Source organism: Strix aluco, chromosome 4 (genome assembly GCF_031877795.1).
Source record: "Strix aluco isolate bStrAlu1 chromosome 4, bStrAlu1.hap1, whole genome shotgun sequence".
Lineage (NCBI taxonomy): Eukaryota > Metazoa > Chordata > Aves > Strigiformes > Strigidae > Strix > Strix aluco.
Window position 1 is genome coordinate 104,609,298 of NC_133934.1, and position 24,106 is coordinate 104,633,403.

Below are 24,106 nucleotides of genomic sequence, written 5' to 3' on the forward strand. Positions count from 1 at the left end.
TTTGACCTCTAGCAGCAGTAGTGGTGGATATTAAGATAGCAGTCCATTTCACCTGAGGCTGTTGATAATTTAGTCACCCGAAACAGCTTCTTCTAAACAGTGTATCTAGGATGTAGTTCCTCCCTCCAAGGGGAGTGGTCTTATGTTAGATTATGTAAATTGAGAAACTCATTCACTACCACTGCATTGCTAATTCCTGCCTTAACCTGCAGAACCAGGAATCACACAGCGCTTTTCCTGCATACAGCAAACATGAGAAGCCACTGTTCCTGCATTTACTTTAGTTTCTTGGGGGAATTGAATGAAAGTAGATTCAAATCAGCAGGGGATTTGTTTGTCAAATTTTGCAAATCAGGCTACAGAAAATGGAGTTTTACAAGCCCCATTCAGCAGTCCAAGATAACAAACTCACTTGAGTTTTCAATATAACGTTCATACCGACTCTTTCAATCTTAATTTTGATTGATTACTTAGCAGCAGAAGTTTATACTGAAATCTTTCCTTTGTCCTCTTTATCCCTTGCTCACCTTTTCATTCTTTCCATGTCAATTATTAACACTGTGACGTTACTTGTTGCTGCAGTAACTTTGTTTCAATGCAGCTGTTGCCAGGTGAATTTTCTTGAGGGCTTGATTGCCACATTTACAAAGATTTTATGAGATCAGAAAAGTTTTGTTTTGGGCAGCAGTCTTCAACTTTACATTCTCAGGGAATTGGCCTGAGCTCTCTCTAGATGTTTTATTTGGAAACAAAATACAAAGGGAAATGCACTGTGTGTTGGTTCCAAGTTATGTATGGTAGATTTTGTTAGAAAGGTAGTTACCAAGACACTAATATACTGGATTAAATTCACTGGGACATATTTGCTGTGGCCCTGGTGCAGTAGAGGTTCACAAGGGGCTCAGCAGACAGAATGTGTCCAATTCATGTGTTAATTCAGATCTTAGGTCTGTTTTTCAGCTGGGAAGTGTTGCTGTGATTAGATGGTGAAGCTGGGGAAGCTGTGTGTTACCAGACTGTGACTGTTGCAAGACACGAGACCAAAGTCCAGGTGCTTTCAGCTCCCTGACAGCATGCCAGTGGCCCCACAGTACACACCCTAGGGTGCTTTTCTGCTCTTAGAGTAGGGGCTGGCGGTGAATTTTGCAGAGATACACTTCCAGTTGTGACCAATTCACAGGCTTGAACTGGTCATCCCAACTGCAGGATTTAGACAGCGGAGGCCCTTGCTGCATACGCGCAGTTTGAAAGTTTCCAGGAGTGTGTATTGGCCAAGGTGAAACAATGTTCACCATCATTTTCTGCTTCAAGTTCCTGCTTGTTTTGTGGTAGTTTCTGCCATGGAAACCCACACAGAACACCAGCTCTGAAGAATTTCCTGATTTCTATCCTGAGTTTAGTTAGTATCTTTCCACATGGGATACAAACCTTTCTTCAGATCTCTTCCTAAGGCAGAGGAGCCCTGTACTGTCCATTGTTTAAATTAGTTCCTCATTGGCATAGTCTAAATGTTAATTTTTCGTTGGTAGACCAAGGCAGAGTGAGACCAAAATTAAACCACTTTCCCCCTCTCCCCAACTCCTCCCCCCCCAACTCATTCATGGATGACAAACAAAAGGCAAAGAGCCAAGTTTTGCCTTCCAGGGTAAAACCCAGTGTAACGGCCTGAAAACACTGCAAGGGTAGACAGAAGCAGCTGGAGAAATAAGGAAAGAATGAAAAGCAAATGAAAACCCCTTGCTTAAAACTAGTCCTTCTCTTTCCCTTTTCCCACCTTTTTTAGCATTCTTCCAAAAGTAGAAAACTGACAACTAAGCTCAAGTTCTCTGTTTCTTTTATAGAGTGATGTGGATTCCTGTTAATAGATGTGAGGATGTGTATACAAGGATCCATGTCGATTTTCTTGCTATAATGCTGTGTTTTTTCTTTTGAATCTGAAGTGGGAACAGAGAAGTACATTGTTTTGCTTTATTTTGAAGTAAAGCATAATCTATCTGTCTTAAAACATAGCTGCTGTGGGAGTATGATACATTTTTACCCATCCCTGTTTTTTAAACTTTTTGGCTAGTTGATTTCTTTACATGTCCCTTGAAATGTTGGTAGCTCCTGTTAATTGTCCCAGTGCCTACTGATGAGCCCAGAACTGATTGTCAAGCTTCCCTACTTAAAGCTCACAGAACAAGCTGCTTATGATGACCCAACAGAGACATAAGGGAGGTCTATGAAAAGGAGAGTATTCAACTAGCCTTAATCCGTGTTTTCAGTAAGGCAGTGTCTTAAGTGCAGACTAATTAGTGAATAGACATGGTTGTAGATTCTTGTAGACATGTCTTTTGTTGGCTTGAGATGAACTGAGCAGCTAATAGAAATAGTTTAAAATCTCTGCTTTGCTTTTATTTTAATGCACTTCAGAAGGGTGTGGAGATGAGAAAATATAAATCAAAGCAGGAGCAAAAGTAAACACAAACCATCCAACTACCTATGTTGATATATTCCATTTAGATATTAGCAGTTACACTGTGGCTCCCATTCGTGGAAGTCTGGCCCCATGCTTCTAAAAGAACTATTCATTTTATAACCTTTGACATATATCAATACTAGAAAAGCATGCATTTTTTTTTCCTGTTACAGTAATGTATTATGCAAGCATTACTTTGCATTTAAATAGTATGTTAAAGTCATCAATCACAAAGCAATCAATCAAGCTAAACATAGTTCTCCCATTTTAGTGCTAGGGAAACTGAATTCTAAGAAGTGAATTTTCTTAAGAATTAATGGTATGCTTGAGACTAGAACCTAACTCTCTAGAGGGGTGGCCCGCCCCCCTCTTTCATCATTTGTTTATCATATCTTATTACATGTTGTTTAATAAAATTTTCCAACAAGTAGGGATAACTATCTGCACATTCCAAAAAGTCATTTATGGTAAAATTGAATGCAAGGAAAGGCATATGGGGAAACTGAGTTAATGGTGAATGACATCTAGTCACAGTCACCTGAAAGAGAAAGCATTCCTTAAAGATCAGCAACACATTTGAAATACAGTGAGAGGGTTAAAAAAAAAAAAAAGTTGTGGGTTTTTTTTCTGGTTGTATTTCCCCTATTATTTGCATATTGCTTGACCTTGACACAATGCAGGTGGGAAGCAGACGTAGCAACTTACTGTTCTACTCATTTTCTAAAATTAACCATAAATTCCAGTGATATTCAATAACAGTACCTTGGTTATTGAAGCTCATAACCTTTTTGCTGCCTTTATCACCTGTATTATCGATAGGAGATAATTACTGCAAAGCAGCTGGCTGTTGGTTTTAGAGAGCATCAATTGTTCTCCTGTCCCAGCTGTTGGCTAATAAGGACAGTCAACACATCTGTTTCAACAGCTGGTAATTAACAAAAGCCTAATTGCTGCAACTCTTTTAACAACAAATCTATGAAAGAGTAGGGATGTGGAGGAATATTATTTACTCTGTGCTCTGCACTTTCTGTGACCAGTTTCTTTTTTTCTTTTTCTACTTTGAACACCACTGCCTTTGTCTGACACATTGAATGGCAGGAGAACACAATATGGTAATCCAGAGCTTAAGTTTTTCAGATCTTTGTTGGTGTTTCTTATTGCAACATTTCTTTGCTAAGTTGCAAGATAAAATGGATCAAAAGCATTTTGTGGAGTTTCATACAACAGCTACAATCCGCAGCAGTATGCCTATGCAATAGGGATGCCAATCCAGCAGCCTGCAAAAGAAAGTAATGGGTTTCCCTGTTTGTGCAGGAGTTTAATAGCCCTGTACCCCTTCCCAAAAAAGGTGTCATCATGTGGTTATTTGCAGAATTTTAGTGGTGGTTATTTGCAGAATTTTATTACTGCTGTTCAGATCCTTCACAAAATTTGTTGCACAGACGGTGTTTTTTCCTTCTCTGATGAAACCTACATATGTTGGTCAGTTTAAAAGTAAATGCCAGGTGGCATCTTGCACTGCACAAATATCTCACGATTTTATCATTACAGAATTGAAGAGGGTTCTGCACAATGCTTGTCTAAATATCTATGTTTATAGTATCAGTCAACAAACAAAAAATCAAAGACATTTCTCTTAATTAGACTTATTCTGTGTGTTATCCTTGTGTACAGCATACATATAATTGGAATACCATCACTAAATAGGATGCATGTATACAAACACAGGGAAATGTTAATTGCATTGAAGGCAATAGTGAACTTCTGTTGCCTTCAATGGGTCAGGATTTTCCCTGCAAAATCAAATTTTCTGAAAAGCTGGAGACAAATTTGGCATTCATTATGCTATCCATGAAAAGAAAGTGTTTGAGTATTAATGGAACTCTTGCCTGAAGTATTATGCAAGTCAGGCATGTACTGCAGATTGCATGAATGACTGAGTCAATAGAAATTTCTAAGAAATAGCATTTAAAGTGGTATTTTGAAGCAGTAAACTGATGAAAAAATTGTGATTCTTTGCTAAAAGTTAGTCAAGATCACTTGATTAAACTTGTTTCACTAACATTTCAGTTGGCAAATATTTCTGTACACCGAGTTCTTAATTGTCTGCTGGGTATGTTGAAAGGTATATAAGAAATTCTACCCAAGTGCTTGCCATTGACAGAATACTGATTGCATAATTACAAATATTCTGGCAAGACAAGTTTAGTTCAACAGGTGTTCAACTGAAGAAATGTATAATAGGTGCAGTGAAAAAGTATAAGATACGCTTTGAACAAACAAAAACAAAAGCATTGGCTAAAATTCTAACTGTAGGAAGTTTATGAGGATGTGATTTCTGTACACAGAAATCTGGTGCTTGAAATTATTTCTTTTGTCTTGCACAAATAAGAGGAAAGAAATATACCTTCTGCATTATGTTATACTGTGGAAAATTGCTTGAGCATTTGATAGTTGACAAAAATGTTTATCTTTTCAGTGGGTTATTTTGTTTCATTTTGCAAGTTATGATTTTAAAGAAAATTACTGGGGGTAACATATCACTCTTCTCATTCCCTTCCCTTCCTCTTCCTTCCTCTGAAGATTACAAGAATTATCAGTTATGCAGCAACTACCTTTTTTTCCAGTTGAAATGTAGTTGACTCTGAGTGAGCTGCAACAGAGATGTAGACATGTTCTGCAACTATGTACCAAAACTTAAGCAGGAAGTGAAAAGAATGCTTTTGTCCAAGGCAGAGATCTAACAGAATCTAATCAAACAGATATGCAGTAGGGGTAATATGATTACCTCTATTAAAATTTAGTAAATAGATTTTTAGCAGAAAGGACCAGAAATCTTTAGTATCGGAACATACTTTTGAGTCCTGAGTGAAAATAACTCACCTATATCAACAGATCTCATCCAACAGTGTAACGTTCATAAGAATCCATGGAGGCATCGATCCCCTGCTGATTCAATAAGAATGCACATCTATTGAATCCTCTCCTGTACTTTTTCCATCAGACAGGTGGTTCCTGTAAAGACTTAAATGTATGTTCTCACTGAGACCTCTATTCATTTTTCATACTTTAATTTTAAATCTGTAGTCTGAGTTCTACTTAGGTGGAAAACATTGCAATAAGATTGTGGAGAAAGTAAGATTCAGGGAGTTGTACTGGTCAAAATCAGCACCAGCTATTCAGACTCAGTATGATTGATCCCTTTTACACATCTAGAATTACACAGATTGAGAGTGAAACTCGTTTTTATTATCTGTTGAGGATCCTCTCATCACAGGAGACGTGATGGTAGCTTGTTCACAGCATCTCAGAAATTCACGGTCACCCCAGTTGCACAAGTGGGTCAAGGTAGTGAAGCCTGCAGCCAGCTTCAGGAGATGGCATGCAGCTTTGTCTTTTTCCCAAAAGTGCTAGGCACAACATTAATCCAGCTGGAGAAAGAGCCCATACTGTCTTGCTACATTGTCTGATCAGAACTTCAGATATCAAAGAAGTACTAACAGGCTTGCCGGATTCAAAGTTGGTTTGAGAATGTCTTGGTAGTTAAGGTCTGGACATGTCAGTGTGGGGCATATACTGATGGATTCTTTCTTATTCCTAATTTTCCTGTAAACAGATACATTTATTGAATAATGATTTATTCTTTTCTTAAGTGTAACAGTTGCTGTTGAACTCAGCACTTTGATTCTGAGTTTCTGTGTGTGTGAAAATATTAGATAAACTTGAGTGTGTATACCTGCTAGTAATTCATTTTCCATAAGGTGAAGACCACAAAGTAAAATACTAAATATTAACTCAAGCTCTTCCTTGCCTTTCCTTCCAAATCCTGGAACAGTTTTGGACCGAAGCAGTCCCAGTGAAGTAATTGGAACAATTAATTTTTACGATCCTGTACAGACTCATGGTTTTATGAAAGATTTGTAGTGTAATGCTGATAGTGGGATTAGACACTGCTGCCTTCTGCAGAAGTACTGTCTGTCAAGAGGTAACAGTCATTCTGACTCTGCATGAAAGGTTATAATTTGGAATATATTATCACTTTAGCAACAGTTATAAGCTTTGGAGCATAAACTGTTAACTCCTTTTTTGCTCAAGTTACTGCCTTGCATGCTTTTTTTCTGCTCCTTTTACGAAGCGTGAATGATTTCAATGTACATATTTTCTTACAGAAAAGAGACTTGTGCAACATTGCAGAGTGTCTCAGTTGGACTAAGTGTCTCAGTTGGACTGGTGTCATGTTGAAATCAGGCTTAAGGAACTGTAAAAAGTGAAGGTCTCATAACAGAGAAGCCAAAGGGTAACCAAATCCAAATGGCAATGGAAGGGCATGGTAAAGGTCACAGCCAATGACTTTACTATAAGGGGGATTCTGCAATAATAGAGGTTGAGTAGCGAAGTAAGGTTAGGAAGATTTACCCAAGGAAGAATTACTCCTGCATGTTTGGACTAGAGCTGTGGGTAACACCTGTTGAACAGTCAAGAGTGCCTCACCAGCCTACTGGGAGCAAGAGAAGCGAGCTGTCAAACTCATGTAAAAGTCCAGTTTATCAATCTTGGTCAAGTTTATTAAGCCCTTATTAGTTGACAAGACCAATTATCTGTACCTATTCTAGTAATTAAAATAGGATCAGGTCCTGGGCTTGCACAGTGACATGCAATCATCTGTGCTTTTTGTTAGAAAGCTCCGTGGTACAGTTTTGACTTGCTCTCCTGGGCAAGGCCTTTGAACGATGCTGTGTATCAGGGCCTATTCCTCTCTGACAATCTGGTGTTACCAGCCTTTCCTTTTAGGGGTGGACAAAAGAGAGCTTTTGAGGTGACACAAGGCAGGTCATGCTAGAGGATCTCAGGACCGGAGCATGCTTTCTGGCCGATTGTTTTTAGCAATAGAGAGGTGACTGCTGAGGTCAGCTTGGGGTCTGTTAGCGGACTCTGAGAATGTTCCAGACAGAGACCCTGAAAGCACATGCAGTTTCTGGCTGCAGCACAGATAAAACATGTCTGGCTGTAACACGAACTTTCTTCTGTTCTTCTGCCAGTTCAGTTCCGCCCCAAACTGGATAGGACACTTTTGGGGCTGAGGGGAATGTTGTTTTTATTGAATAGGGTCTTTGTTAACACAAAGCTTCTGAGACAACATTACAACACTACCTTTTGGATCCTGTGCTGGCGACTTGCTGTTTGTGGCAGATACTGACTTGATACCGTACGTGGCCAAAGACATTTGTGTGGACAACAGGTTTATCATGGGTGCTGACATTTGACGCTCTCCCAGAGTAATCTGCCAGTAGGTCTCAGACACCACCTGGAAGGCTTCTTCACCTCAGTCCAGCCTACAAGGTCATTTCCTTCTTGATTTCCCCTAAGGAGATTGTCAGTAAAGTTTGTTATAAAGTCTTCAGAGTGCATGTGAAGCAAGTCAGGTCTCTCAGAGTTGAGGGAAGTATGCTTGTTATTAAAGTAGATCAGAGAGGTTTTTTTCTTCTTTGTTTTAAGCTTATATTTGATAACCTGGTCAGCCTTAGAAGGGATGTCTCTGTTTGCTAATCCAGTTACCCGTGCAGCCGTGAAGGGGGACATAACAAGGCTTCCTCAGATAAACAGTATACACCATGCCCAAAATGATGCGCTTTGTTTTCCCTTCAAATAAGACGTTTCTCTCTATTACTGATGTCTTTCCATTATTTGTTTGAAATTACATTTTTCCAACTATTTTTAGATGAGAAACGAAGTGTGTGATGTCACCAATGCCAAACCTGAATTCAGAACGTGGAGAAATGTGCCCTTTCCACATGCCCACAGCTGTAAGCAGTCTTTAATCTATGAAGTAAAGGAATTAACTTACTTTCATTATTTTCGTATAGATTCTGAAGCCATAGCTGCTATGCAAAAATAACTGTTGTGAATGGCTTTTTGCTTCTCTGTTAAAACAAAGTCTTCTTGATGGTTCTCTTTTGATTTTTGTTTTCAGTGTGCATCACAGTTCAGTAGTGAGACAAGTATCTACCTGTCTGTATGTGGAGACCTAACTGCTTGCTATTTTAAATCACCTCCAGCTTGTGCTCTTAATAAAGTCCCCCTACTAAAAGGTCAGCATCTCTACACATGACATTATTTATGTGCAAAGCTCAGTCCAGCTATGAATGTGTATTTTGGAGCTGTCATCCTTGAAAATTTTTGTTGTCACTAAAGTTATATATATATCTTACCTGAAATAAACTTTGCAGTATCTTTAGGTAGTTATCCCTATGCCCATAGTAGGTATGTATGATGGTATCTCTGGGTTTTTTAGCTCTGTACTCAAACAAATGGAAACCATAAATGAAATCTTGACCCTGGGAAGTCAATTACAGTTTTGGGTCAATGTCACAGGGGCAGAATTCCAAATTAATCTTCCTCACTCCGTGAATCATTCTTTACAATAAAATGATTCCATGTATTAGTCTCACACACTCATCACATTCCTTGTCCTTTGACTAGCTATTTTTTCCTGCAATTTCAATATACCATATTGCTTGGAAGAATAGGATATTACAAAATAATACTGCATATGATGAAGAAACTTTGTATCAACATCATATCTAAGGTTAGATGAGCAAATTCTTAATTCTCTCTGAAAATTATCAAGGGCGTTTCATATAGACGCTTTCTTAAGTGATGTGATAATAGATTGAATCTGCCTGGGGTATGTGCTCATTTGGGCACATCATTAGGTGAAAGAGTAAACTGCTCGTCAAATACTGCTGGTACAGTGTGATTCTGAGTGTGATGTGACCATGCAGTACGAGAACGAGGCATTCACATCTCAGGCATCATAGTTCAACTGGTATTGCTTTAAGATAATTAGTAGATATTAAGTTTGCTCTTATTGTAATAAAATGAACCAGATATGTACCTAGTCTGGGCAAAAATGCTATTGGATCCTTTCATTTTCTTTGACAGAGCAGTAAGAAATTACTTGGTGATTTTTTTTTTTTTTTCCTGATTGCACATTCTGCATAATATTTGTTGTGGCCTGTTGCTGTCATCCCAGTCACAACAGGCCCTCAGAAGTTAATGACCATACAAGCAATATTCATATGGTATAATCATGTATTCTTATTAGAGAATTTGTTGATGTGATGAAGAGTCTGGACCTCAGGTAGCGACATCTTTTACAAGTCTTCTGAAAACCTCCCTAAAATATTGAATTAGGGACAGCATAAAGACTGAGATGGGGAAGGTAGCATTAGGTAGACTTGTGGCACAACACTTCTTGAACATAACAATTCCATTTTGGAATAAAAGGGATACTACAGAGTTACCATTTTTAATTCCAATATAAGAAAACATTAAGACATTCTTTGTAAAGTAACTGAAAAAGTTGCATCTATACATGCTAAAAAGCCAGTGTTGATGCACTCACATCACACATGTGAAAATGCTGAGTTCAGCTCCCTGATCCCAGTTGGGCACCCTCAAACATTTTGATGGCTGGACTGTGGAGTTAGTTTCCATTCCCATGATCTGGATAGTCTGGATCTGCTTTTCACATACTTAGCAATTTAATAAAAAATTATTTGTGCCAGTTGCAGAGAGAGGACATAGACCAGTGGAAGTCACTAGAAACGTGTGTAATTCACATGACTTTAGAGCAGCTAAGTAGTCTTGCTGGTGGGAATCTGCCATGTCCAGAGTGAGTTAACACAAGAGTCTGGGACTCAACATTAGGTTTCTACATCCAAAACAAATAACCTAATCACATGGATGGGGAGGAGTTCTCTTTTTTTGTCAGAAAGTCTGCCTGACATTCCTTAGAAATATTTCCAATGCACCTTCGCAGGCCATTATTGTTCCAGTGAAACAATGCTTTTTATTTTTTTTTTTTAAATAAAGTTTCATTAACTGATATTTATTCTGACCAACAATAGTATTAGATTGTAGAGTAAAATCTTATTATGGTTAATTGTTTGATCCAGATGCAAACTCATAAGGGTCATGTTTGCTGTTGAGATCCCATTCCTTTGTGCCCAGAGGGAATATCAAGCTGGGTGTGGTTGTGGCGGTGTGTTGGGGGAAGCTGTAGTTTAAAGGCTGTTACAGTTCCCGCCATGGCCACTGTTACACTCAAATTCACACACACAAGTGACCCTCAGCTGGTTCTTCAGGGTAGTTTTTCTAGTTATACTGATCCTCCACAGCAGCGCAGATCCAGCAGAGATTAGTAATACAGTTGCTTGATGTACTCTAAGTTAAAAAAGGGTTTAGCAAAATCTACTTCCATTAGAAAATGATGTGTTGAGAAACAACTTTTCATTAATTTCTAATTATTTCAGTTAGTATTTGAGACTTCTCCAATTCAGGTTTATCTATCAGAAGTATTATTTGGTGAATATTTGAAACTATATTCCAAACTTCAAAAATTTAACATGAAGTTTTAACTTTACATTTTAAATTTGGATTTATTATTGTTAATTATATATTTCATGATGTGTCAATAATTTATAACATTACTATAGTACAGTTCTAATTTTCACTTTTCATTTTTAAAATCATCAAGGGCAGCTGATACTTAAGGACAGGTTGAAATATTTTATCTAATTTTCTAGGTCAATGTGTCCCCTGTTTGTATTGTAATGAAAGAGTTTGACAGTTAGTGCCGTGATTTAAAAAAACAAGATCACTTAGTGTGTTGTTCAAGTGCTAGGTGTTTTCAGTCCCCTTGTGTTAGCTGGAGTCTTTTTCTTGACCCTGAAAACCTCTGATCCCCTAATTAATAAGACAAATGCTTATATTCTTTTCTAGATCAAAGCATCACCTGCTTCTGTTGTTGGATGAACAGTTTGATATGTTGACACTTTGATATAGAAAATAAGATGAGCTGTTGTAATCTGCACTAAGTAGCAGCTGCTAATGTAAAAATAACAGAATGGTTAGAAGTGGGATGTCATAATGTGTCACAACATGACCTGCTCTATCATGCAGTATGTACTTCTCTTATTGACAGGATGTGTAAAATGTAAAAGCATTAAAAATAGTGTAGGATAAAAATATTTCTTCAGTGGTTTTAAAACAGTTTTCCAGAATTTTTTTTCTTGATTATTCATTCTAATTCAGAATGAAAGAAACCTTTGTTCCCCCTCCCAGTCTCCTGCTGCCCTGAGAAGACACCTGACCTCTTACTGTCTAGCTGGCCTGCTAATATCAGCAGAAACATACTTCTGCACCACAAGAAATCGAAGCAATTCTCAATTGTCCATTTGCGGCTAGATTCCATTTCAGACTCCAGATAACAGAGGATCAAAGGCACAAAAAGACATCTTATTGCCATCTTTCCCCATTATACAGCTTTACCGAGTGTAAATGATTGACTCCATAAACTGCAGAAATGACCTGTGAGACTCTCCAGACTTCTCATCCAGCCATTTTTTAATCCATAGGAATATGCTGGCTCAGTAGAAAGCTAGCTGCTGGTAGCAACTGTTACTGAGTTAAGGAATTTGCACATTAACAGGTATCTCAGTCAAGCCAGGGGAAGATGCTTTGGGTGGGAAAGTTGTCAGTTCTAATTGGGTTAATTATAATTTCAATAAAAATAAAGTAAGAATAACTCTTCTACAAGAATACTTACTAAGCAAGAAATTTATGTCTTAGAAAAAAGGAGGTACAGAGACAAATGAAAATTGTCAGAGATTAAGCTAAATCGGCCCTTGGAAAGGAAATTGAAACAAACAATAATGTAACAACTGAAATGAGAACAAAGAAAGAGGAGATGTGCCACGACTCTGAGAATAGCATGGAGATCAAGGATAATTTAGATTAGGTCCAAAAGTGTGTGATTTTATTTTTTTTTCTCTCAGCGTTGGCCAATGATGATGTCAACTATGAGAACAGGGGTTAAGAAAAGTGAATGTATGGAAATGGAGTACATCATAGCTGTTCCATAGATTATTGTGCTCAGATTGGGATAATGGATGGTTTCCATCCCCAGTTCTGAAAGAGCTAGTACCTGAAATTACAGGAATGATAGTAAAGTTTTTTTAATAAATCCTATGAGGCTGTGTACGGTATAATATGACGGGGAATTAGCAGAGGCAGCGTCTAAATTTAGAAGGACAAAAAACGTAATTCTGATAATTGTAGACCAGTTAGTCTTTATTGTGAGGCTTCAGAGTAAATTTGGAAGGAAAATGTTTTTAAAGCATGGATCTATCAACAGTGGACTGAAGTACAACTTTCACCCATGTAAGATCATGCAAGAATTCTTCTTTGGTATGATAACTGGTTATTTAGACAAGGAAACTTGTTAAATGTAAGTTGACACATAAGCTTATATGTGGTGCCATATGGAAAACTATTAATTACAGTGGAGAATGTGTATATTGTTATTTTACAAGCAGGCACAAGCTTAATGTGGGAAATGCTGGTTGCTCTTAACTGGGCTCGCCTAGCATCTCTTGTTTAGAAGGATGGGCACGCTGAGCTCATGTCTGTCTGCAAAATGTCATGTACCCACGAAGGAGATGAGGGATTAGTCAAAGGCAATAAGGAACTAGTTAGCAGGAAGGCAACAGCAAACAACAGGCAACAGCAAACAGCTTTGAAAGGAGAAACGTTAAGGTCCAAGGATTTCACTAGTGGAATTTCTCTCCAGTTTCTCACCAATTGATGCTGAACTAGTTCTCTTTAATGCTGTCATTGAGAACCTTTGGCACGAAGAGCAACAGCGTACCAACGAAAATTGCTTGATGACACAGAGCTGGGAGATGTTATTAATACAAAGCGGAGATATTATCAATACGAAGTAAGTTCAAGCTATCTTGCAGAAAGATTGGAATGGCCTCAAATGCTGGAAAAATAAAAGCAGTGGGGTGGAATTCAGTGGTACCAAGTGTAAGGTATCATCATTTCAGGATGAATAATAATTTCCACTGTTAGCTGTGTAATACCAGTGGGCAGGAAAACAGACAGATACCAGAGGGTGACTGAGCAGTCCCATCAGGTAAAACATTTCAACTGGAGTTAGGACATCCTGCTAGCAGAGTACTGATGAGAGATGGGTTTGAATTGATCAGTAGAACAGAGAGCCTGCTTACTGAGAGGTAACAGAAAAGGTTGGTTGTTTAGCATCCATAAGAAAGGAAAAATATATGCTCTCTATAAACATATATAGGTGGAAATACATATGCTTTCTATAAAAGCATGAGAAAAAAATCAGTAAAAACATAAAGCATGAAGCTTTATTACTCAAGTTCATTGAATGTTTTTTTCCTTCTGTTGGGTGTTGGAAAGTATTATAAAAGCCATCTCTCACTTGCAGGGAACCTGACAGCATAGGATTCTTACCTCTTTCAATTTAGATTAGAGTTGAGGGTTCTCATGTTTGCCCTAGAGGAATTAGGAAAACATAAAAACTAGTTTTACCCTCTGTTTTCCTTTGCTTAAGTCTTGTATTTTTCTAGCTTTTGGGTTAACAAAACATAACATTGTTCATTTAAATATTTTGAAACAAAAACAACAGCAAAAGGATCAGTAATGAGATTTTCTTAGTCAAGATCTGGCTATTTTAAGTTTGATAGGAAGCAATTAGCTTTTAGATTTAATTGGAAAATTTAAATTTTCAAAAAGTAAATGTTTGCTAAAATGCAAAATGGGAGAAGTGTAGAAACAAGAATTCTCTTTTGCAGGAAAGTGGGGTGGGGGGAGAGAGAAGGGGGAAGAATCTATCTACATTAAACCAAAATGAAAGTGTAGGAACTTGTGGGCAAAACAAAATTGTGAGAAAGACACCATATCCCAGTGATCAGAATACCCTTTCAGGGTTAAACAGGAACTTCACTAAGGGTGACCCCTATACCAAAGTGGTGACCAACCTCACCTCTAAATTTACCTTTTTAGGAAAAACCTCCACCACAGGTACCTGAGTGTAATTCTTTTTCTTCTTGTTGTTCCTTCTTTACCCTACCTTCCAAAAAAAATTAATTAAAACTGATCCTTTTCTGTGAAGAGTTCTGATTTCCACAGTTTGCCATTTTCCAAAGGGATAATATTTTGTTAAAAAGTTCCCAAGCAGCTAATGTTATTACTAGAGGTGATCTCATGTAGGATTTTTGCCATCTGCACTATGGATGGGTTTCAATATATGTTATAGGAGTCTTCCAAAGGTTTTATAGTAGTGCAGGCACAATCATTAGTTAGCAATTTAATTTTGTGATGGGCACTGTTTTCCTTTCCCTCTTCTAGTGAAGAAAGACATCTCTCTTTTGGGAGGATATTTGAGTCATTTATTTGTGTTTACCACTCTTCAGGCCTGTGAACGATGGGTAATTTTGTTGCATGACTGCATGCTGTGCACAAAAACTCTTGTGGTTGAATTTTTGCTGCTTTCATGCAGCTCCCTAGTATCAACCCCACTACATGCTACTGAGGAGGTTAGAAAATGTCTACTTTTCTTCCCTTCAGTTTTCATAGCTGTTTTTAAATCCAAAGCACCTGATTCTGCTGTTATTTTTACTGGCGCGTACCCAGGTGCAAACCCAGTCAAATCAGTGCAGTTTTCTCTGCTGAAAAACTGCTATAAATAAGAGTCTTCAAACTCTAGTGCCTTCTGACTTTTGTCCTGAAAAGCAAGTGGAACATTAGGTGTATTTTTTATGATAGTTCTCCAAAGAGACTAGCCGTTAATCTCTCTGTGAGTAGGTGTGTCAGCTGCAAACATTTCCTTCCAGTCTACCATTTCAATCACACTTCACAGTACACTGAAAATTGGCAAGGATGTTAATTATTGGCCTCTAGAACAAACCACCTACTTTGATTCAAGCCTGTTTTCCAGTTTTTAAGAATGTTGTTTCACCTACAGAACAGTATAATTACAGAAAATAGCTTGGTTTGGCTAACATCCTTGTGTTCCGTGAGTTCTGCTTGCAAGTCAGCAAGCAGCACTGGGCAAGAGGCTCACCTGCAGAAGATTTTAACCTCTTGCTGACAGGAGTTAGGGCTTGCCAGCATCCAGTGCATTGTTTTCAGTATCAGAAGCTCTAAACCACTGTCACTCAGAGGTTAAACATTAACGCTTTCTGGTTTTAAAGCTGAAGGAACCCTCTGTATAGTAAGAAACTTTGTTTTTATTCTCCAGGGAACTTCCTGTTAAAATTTTATGAATGTCTGTTACAGGAGCAATTACAGCAGTGGATCCTGTACCCAGGCAATGCAAAACCCTGAGTGCAACATGACACACTGAGCAGCATGGTGCAGAGACTGGTTGTGTAGCTGCGTTTGTGCAATGTGGTGTTTAATAAAATTTGCCAGGAGTCAGCCATGTATCCCAGACAGGCTTGTTCAACCAGCAGAATAAATTGCCCATAGATGACTGGGAATTGACAGTAAACAGTAAAACACCTGCCTTGAAGACTTACAGTCTTAATAGACAAACAGGAAACAGAAGCAAGTGGGAGCCCTCTTTTAAGAGAGAGATTTTGAGGCATACAGACAGAGTTGTTCATGATTATATAGTGACTTTGGCAGATCTAGAGGCTGAACTCTGTGCATTTCCCTTCATATGTTCTTAGCTCCTGTAACAGGTCTTTAATTTACCAAGAAACTTTTCTGTAACACTGTCCTGAAGAGTTGGCAGAATCCACAGTCAGCATTTCTCACACGTGTGCCTCTTGGTTTGGGGCTCTACAACTTGTACAATTAATAACTTACACCATGAATTAAAAGCATTGGAAAACAGCCCAGTGCTTAGGCTCATGTGTCAAAGAATTGCTGTGCAAGCCTGGTCTTATTTGTTGTTACAACAATTAATCATCCGCTGATTTTAAGGTAATTTATATGGTACCTGGGCCCTCAAGAGAGTTCTGCAGTGCTATCAGAACTGGACATTTTAAAATTAATGGTGATTAAACTATAGAGCTGTATTAAATATACATGAGTACTTATTTCTCCTACCTCTTCTTTAACCATAAGGCCGTGTCAGGCTGTCTACCTTCCTGACTTACAAGCCACATGCTGCAATTTCCATAATGGCTGTGAGTCACGAGCCCTTTGCAGCGTGGTGTGAATAAACATTGGGAGGGGGAACATCCGGGAGGGTTCACAGGTGGGAGATGACAGCAATTGCTCAGGGATTCCCTCCCTCTACTGTAAACCAGATCCTGGGCGAGAATGCACCCAGATCCCAGAGCAAGCCAGCAGTGCCAGTCTCAGCAGCCCCCGCTGGCTCATCACCTGCCACTGCTCAGGGTGCGGGTTATCCGGCAGCTCTCCTGCCAGTAACATCAACCAGTGGCTCCCACCATAGGAGCTGCGCATAACAGCTGGAGAGCCGTGTGCAGACCAAGAGTCACGCATCGGTAGTTTGCAGCCAAGTGCCTTGCTTCACTCTATATGTTGGTCAACGGTTTTGTACTATAAGAACATTATATCAATATGAAATGTTTGCTGATAAACACTTGGCTGAACCAAAGAAGTCTAACCTTAGCCATTCAAAAAGTTTACCATATACGTGAGGGAAGCCATTCAAAGCATCATTCTTCTGGGGAAAAAGAACTAGAAACAATTGTAATGCTAGAACAAGAAGGAATTTTTCATAAGAATTAAATAAGCAGTGTTACAAAACAGTATAACTTTGTATATGTAATTATAATAAAGCATGGCTGAAATGAACACACAAAGTAGTGTTATGTTTTCAAAGCAATATGGATATTCTGAATAAATTGTTTACCTTTTTTTATTGTTTCTCAGGCAGAATTGACAGCCTTGCAACAAGAAAAAGAGGCTGCTCTTCAACAGTGCAAAAAATTAGAAGAAGAAATCCGGACATTGCGCATTTATTACAGGTAACATAATTATTACTAATATAAATCAGTGACTCATAGGGGAAATTTTCTGAACTGTGTCTGACTGTGAGTGAGGAAATGGCCTTATCAAATAGGTATTTGTTGGAAATGTGAATACATCAATGAATCAAGGCCTGCATTTCTGCTTTACTGCTCACCAACCATCTCTTTGAAATAGAAGTCCTTTTCTTATAGCCTAAATTTTGTATTAGTTTCCTCTAAGGGAAGGGGAAGTTTCTGGCAGTTGATTCTCATAAAAATGAAGAAGCTGTGTTATAGCAATGTGTTCACTTAAAATCATGAGAACAAAAGAACCAGTTGACATAAGTGCTTGTGTCTCCCCTGGTTGTTTGCACATACCTAACAATCAACATAGATTTTAAAATAATAAAATCTGTAATTCTAAAAGACTGTTTTCTTTTTCAACGCTGATATAATAGGTATGTTTTAATTCCTTACATTCTGTAGCAGTACGTAGAATGAGAGAAATAGCCATTCTCTCATTAATTTAGGTGGGCTGCACTGAACGTTCACATGGATCAGTGGGTTTTAGTCCCTAAGGAAGAGCTCTGTGTGGTCCAGTGAAGAAGTTAGGTTGTTTTATGGAGTGATGTTGGGTTACAGCTCTCATTTCATCCTGACCTCCTGTGTGAGAGGGTATACAGAGCTGCCAGCAGGTTAAAGGCAGGAGAATTGGCATCAACACAGCAGCAAATTGTGAATCTGAAGGCTGAATGTCTGTGATGAGGGATGTGGGCTGCAGAGGTAAATAATAAATGTAGTGTGAATATTATGTTCATTGGAAATAAAGAGGACTAGTTAGTTATGACTAAAAAGCATTTGCAGTAGCAGAACTGTGTATGTTTTCAGTGTTTCAGCATTTACAAGTGAAAAATACTCAGGTTTCTAGGGGGTTTTTGAGTTTCCCCTTCTCATTAAGTTTATTAAAACCTTGGAGGGAAGTTTCAAAAACAACTTTTGTTCCTAAATCTCATAGGCATTTATTTAAAGCCTGTTAATAGTGAATAGAAACCCCAAGCAATTTGTGATTATTGCTTTTAATGAATTTGGTCAGTATTTAGTATGTGCTCAAATTATGGTATGATTTACCAAGCTAGAAGGAATTTATTATAGTGCCCTTATTACTCACTTAAACGGGTTTTGCAGAATAATTTAAAAACTGAAATGCGTTTTTCGTATTGATATTTCAGAAATCAAGAGTTTGCTTGTGTTTGTCCCTGCACATTGCAGATTTTTCATTTATTTTTGAGTTTTATTTTTGACATAGCAATTCAAGTATGCACTAATGTACAGCATTTAACAAGTGTAGTAGGCAGCAGCTGCAGTTTACTCATATAAATGCTTTAAATCTCAAAAATGTAACAATAATGACTTGAGGGAATCACTATTAGAATGTACCATGTTATTAACTTATGGCCCTTAATTTCAACAGGCAAAATTTCACTGTAAGTTTGATGATGGCATTTACAAGATTTAGCCATAAGGTGTGGAAATGTTCACCTAAATATCCCCTGAGGCAAGAACTATTGTATCACTATTGAGTTATACAAGTTACATACTAATTTAGAACATCAAAAGTGAAAGATTTTATCTCATACCTCACTGTCCTTAGAGGATGGTTTTTTTCTAATGCGTTCTGAAGTGGACCCACAGAGTCACAGATTGATTGAGGTTGGCAGGGACCTCTGGAGGTCATCTTGTACCACCCTCCTGCTCAAGCAGGGCCACCTAGAACAGTTGCCCAGGACCGTGTGCAGACAGGTTTTGAATATCTCCATGGATGGAGACTCCACAACATCTCTGTATAGAGACACTGTCTGAGCATACAGAGACATGGCTCAGAAAGCCAAAGGCCACCCGGAATTAAACCTGGTGAGGGATGTAAAAGGCAACAAGAATACCTCCTATAAGTGCATAAGTAGCAACATTTGAGGACTTGGGCCTATCTTTTGCCTTCGTTAGAAATTAATTGCACCATTATGAGGATTCTTATGAGCTTCTTAATGTTTCAGTTACAGTTTCCCTTATGTTACATGAGCATCTGCAGTCTCTGTCATCCAGTAGCATGGCAGTACTTTGAACACATGCCAAATGAGGCAGGTGAAGAAAATAATATATGTCACATGTGCATAAAGCTTTGGGGATTGTATCAGGCCAAGGGTGGGATGGCCACAATAATATTGAATGACAAAGCAGAGAGTGCGTTTCCCAGGTCATCCCACATGAGTGAAAATTTATTCTTTTATTGTATGTGGCAGTTACTTAAGGAATGCTTGTGTAGATGTCTTTTTGTTTCCTTTTACTGCTTACCATGCTATGGTAATCTAGAGTAAGCATTGAGAGTCCTTTTCAGACAGCCTGTTTTGGACTGAGGTGAAAGTTTGGTGCTTTGATCCAAGTGAGTTAGCTAGATGATTTGCTGTTGAACACTACATTTCCCTGGAGTTATTTCTCTTATGGACTTCATAGCTCCCCAGTGAGCAACATATAGGCTTCTGCACATGCTCCACTCCTCATCTGAACTGTAGAGCTGGAATGAGACACATTATTATGCAGGGTGCACATTTCCTTCACCTACTGTTCTCTCATCCCTTTGCCAACTTCTCCTACCTTCTGTCACCTCCGCAGTGCCAGCATGACATCGACCTGGGAATTTTGGCTCCATTTGGTGCCTTCTCCTCTTTCTGCTCTTAGGTCTTCCTCGGCCTTAGAACAACTATTTTCTCATACTTTTCTTCTCTGTTTCCTTGTTTTAACTGAGATTTCTACATCATCCTTTAACTTAAGAGAAACAAATTTAAGAAAAAACCCAAATACTAGATGCTAAAGCTAAATTGTACAGGGGATACATATGTATGTGCTCCAGCCCCTGATCATCTTCATGGCCCTTCTCCGGACTTGCTCCAACAGGTCCATGTCCTTCTTATATTGGAGGCCTCAGAGCTGGACACAGTACTCCACGTGGGGTCTCAGGAGAGTGGAGTAGAGGAGAAGAATCTCCTCTCTCAACCTGCTGGCAACACTTCTCTTGATGCAGCCCAGGACACGGTTGGCTTTCTGGGCTGCGAGCGCACATTGCTGGCTCATAGTCAGTTTTCCATCCACTAATATCCGCAAGTCGTTCTCCGCAGGACTGCTCTCAATCCACTCATTACCCAGCCTGTATTTGTGCTTGGGATTGTTCTGACCCATGTGCAGGACCCTGAACTTGGCCTTGTTGAATTTCATGAGGTTCACATGGGCCCACCCATCCAGCCTGTCCAGGTCCCTCTGGATGGCACATCCCTTCCCTCAGCGTGTCGACCACACCACACAGCTTGGTGTCATCGGCAAACTTGCAGAGGGTGCACTCAGTCCCACTGTCTGTGTCTCCAATAAAGATGTTAAACAGCGCCGGTCCCAATATCGACCCCTGAGGAACGCCACTTGTCACTGCTCTCCACTTGGACATCGAGCCGTTGACCACAACTCTTTGAGTGTGACCATCCAGCCAATTCCTTATCCACCAAGTGGTCCATCCATCAAACCCATGTCTTTCCAATTTAGAGACAAGAATGTCATGCGGGACAGTGTCAAAAGCTTTGCACAAATCCAGGTAGATGACGTCAGTTGCTCTTCCCTTATCCACCAACACTGCAACCACGTCGTAGAAGGCCACCAGATTCATCAGGCACAATTTTCCCTTAGCAGAGCCATGTTGGCTGTCACCAGTCACGTCCTCCTTTTCCATGTGCCTTAGCATAGTTTCCAGGAGGATCTGGTCTATGATCTCGCCGGGAGTGAGACATGAGAAGTGAAACAGAGGAAGAATCTAGTTCAGATTCAGAAGGGAGAGGAAATTGGCTCTGAATAAAGTTGTGCAGGTTCTCTGCTTCTGTTTGTTCTTCTTGTGTCATGTCTCAAAAGGAAAACTGCATTTTCTGAATAGTAACCCAGAAATACATATCAGAAATTAAAATTTGCATAACAGTTAGGAACACTATAGAGTTTCCAGCCTACTAATATAATTGTTTCAACACAGTACTTTTTAAGCCAGGAATTAATGCAAATCGTAGATCCTCAGTGACCAAAGAAGGCTATACAGTAATAATCAGTTCTGAAGTATATAGGAGTGTTAATCCCATTACCCCTTTCTCTCATAGCGCTGTTGTTTGGACATCATCACAAGTTTTTTATTTGCATATATTTCAGTTATGTTGTCTGTCCATTTTTATAATCAGTTTCCTTCTATTTCAATAATGCTTCAGAAGTGTACTTCTCCCACATGTTAAAATGCTAACATAGACATATGCTATTGCATACTGCTTATTTTTCACATATTGCTAAAACAACACAGTGGTGTATGAGAAATATTTCTCTATATAGGGAAGTACATATATATTTTCCCAATTATTTTTATTTTTGAGTTTACAGTATTTCACTGAAAAGCTCTGGCATGAGGAGTTTTCACAGGCAAATAATTTGAACAAATTTTAACTTGTACAGCAAAAGGTACATCTCTGACATATCAAGCCCATTGCAAGGAAAGATAAGACACCAAAATACAAATGGAAGACTATCCTTACTTAAAAATATATTTTTGATAGGTTTCATGTTGGGGTCAGATGCAGTGATGCTCAATTCAATAAAATTATTGATTACTCGCCAGCTGTGTAAGATGTACAACTGTGTTAGTTCAAACACCTTTGAATGAAGCTGTTGAGGATAAGAACTGGTATGTCCAGACTCTTAAGGTAAAATTTAGACTGCTTTTAGTAAGTTTGAGCAGTTATCTCAATGACAATTTACGAGACTCCTCTGTGATTTAATCAAGTTCTCTAAAAGCCATATATTTGCCAAGTCTGATGTTCATGGAGGAGGAGGGACAGTGAAAACTTTTTGCAAAAGGTCTTTATCCAAAGGTTCTTCCAATTTGCTGTTGAAATGTGTGAGATGCAGAAATAACTGCAGGCTGGAAGTCACAGTAGGAAGAAACTTGTATTTTTCTCAGCAAATTTCCTACTGAACAGACATTTGAAAAAAATTGCAGTGTAAAATGAAATTGAATTTAGAATTATTTTTTACTCTCCTGAATTTGAGATGAAGATCTGTAAGAAAGATCATAGTACCGTGGATGGAGTTTTAATGGCACATGCATGTCACAGTCCCAGGAACTGCACATTTGACAGTTATGTGACGATTTTCAATAATGAATTAGAAGAGTAGCTTCAGTGAAACCCCTTGTACTAGTAAGTACTATGACCTGAAATAAATATTTTTAGAACGAAACTCAATTAATATGGGTAGCTACTCTGTCAGCACTGCAGTTTTCTTGCTCCTTAACCAGTTGTATCACTTTCATAAATTATAAATTGTTGAAGAGGTTTAACAAAATTTAAATCTAAAAGTTTCAATGCTCCTGTTACTTCACTTAAATTGGAATTCATGTTTAAGTGACACAAGCAAATGTTCTAAATAACGGTTGTTTTTCTGGAGGTCCATATGTTCTTCCCATAAAGTCTCTTGTAAAAGAACATGGAGGTTCATCTTTTTAAAGACTGAAATTTCTAGATGTGGAAGAGAAGAGAATCAAGATCATATGATTTCCTCAAATGAAAGACTTATAAGCACAGGGAGAAACTCAATTTTCATTTTAATTACAGAACAAAGTCACCCTATAACAGAAGTAGATGAAGAGGCATTATTTGCAGTCCTGAAAAAAAAGGCTGTTTTCTGTTCAAGCTCTCAGTATAGTGGTGTGTGTTTAATTTACTTCCATTCTATAGTTTCATGGCTGATGTTAGAGAATATAATACTCAGATGGTACCATTTCAACCACGCTCCACAGACTCTGTGTGTGGATATATAATGGTGTAATTCTTGCTGTTAGACTGTTCCTCTCATTCCAGTTTTAAAGGCTATTAACTATAAATTATTTCTAACTAACACGTCAGTCAGTATTCATCCTCTTCTTGTATTCTGTGTGGTTCACAGCCACTGCAGTAGAAAGTCAGAATACAACTGCCTAAACATTCAGTCTCCTATTCTCTGACTGACCTCTGCTCAGACATCTCAACCTATTTGTTCTGCCATCTCTCAGTCTTTTTGAGAGATTTCTCCAGTCCAGATTTCTCTCAGGGAAATGTGATGTGTAGCAGAAGATTGGGCTGCTCTAGCATCCAGCCTCCCAGTCTAAATAAACGGGAACTCATTTACAGTGGGGCTGCAACCACTAGTGCAGAGTGGTGATCTCAGTCCTTCCTCTAAAGCAACAGCAGGATACCTTGAGCACCTGTCCCTGCAGTTTACCTCAGAGAACTGGTCTTTACATGGCTGTTCTTTTATCTCACTTTTTTTCAGTTATGGCCATTGACTCATTTTCCTGCTCTTTTCATCCTGTCTGTTCACTGCTATTCTGGCAGTTGATGTTGTTGTTTCAGTATTAGTTGCTTTAGACATAACATGGTATAATTACAGCCATTAAGAATAATAACTGGATAATGATATCACTGTAAATCTACTGTTCTTTTTGCAGAATTATTTTGGGGACATCAGGGAGAAGACAGCAGTTGTGTTTTAAGTATTCTCTGTCTTTGCAGCTGTGACTTCTATTTTATTCAAGTGTTTCAGACACCTGACATCAAACATAAATCTTGGGCTAATTAAATTTCCCGCTTCCAAGTAGAGGAGAGATTCTCTTTTATACCAAAGAGATGAGGCACTTGCATCTATTATACAGTGGGAGACAGTGTGATATGTCTTCTTGTGAAGGAACCTAAGGCACTGCAATTCAATACAGCCCAACATATAGAAAACAATGGCTCTGTAA

The 24,106-nt window shown here is 38.6% G+C and overlaps 1 protein-coding gene across 10 annotated transcripts in view; it reads left to right on the forward strand.

The window, feature by feature from the left end:
- Positions 1 to 24,106, forward strand: part of MIPOL1 (mirror-image polydactyly 1) — a 199,823-nt gene that overhangs the window by 126,224 nt on the left and 49,493 nt on the right. For all 10 annotated transcript variants that reach the window (XM_074824653.1, XM_074824658.1, XM_074824662.1 and 7 more), the window contains one exon: positions 17,183 to 17,277. In XM_074824653.1, the coding sequence (XP_074680754.1) occupies positions 17,183 to 17,277 (95 nt within the window). The remainder of the gene's footprint in view (positions 1 to 17,182; positions 17,278 to 24,106) is intronic.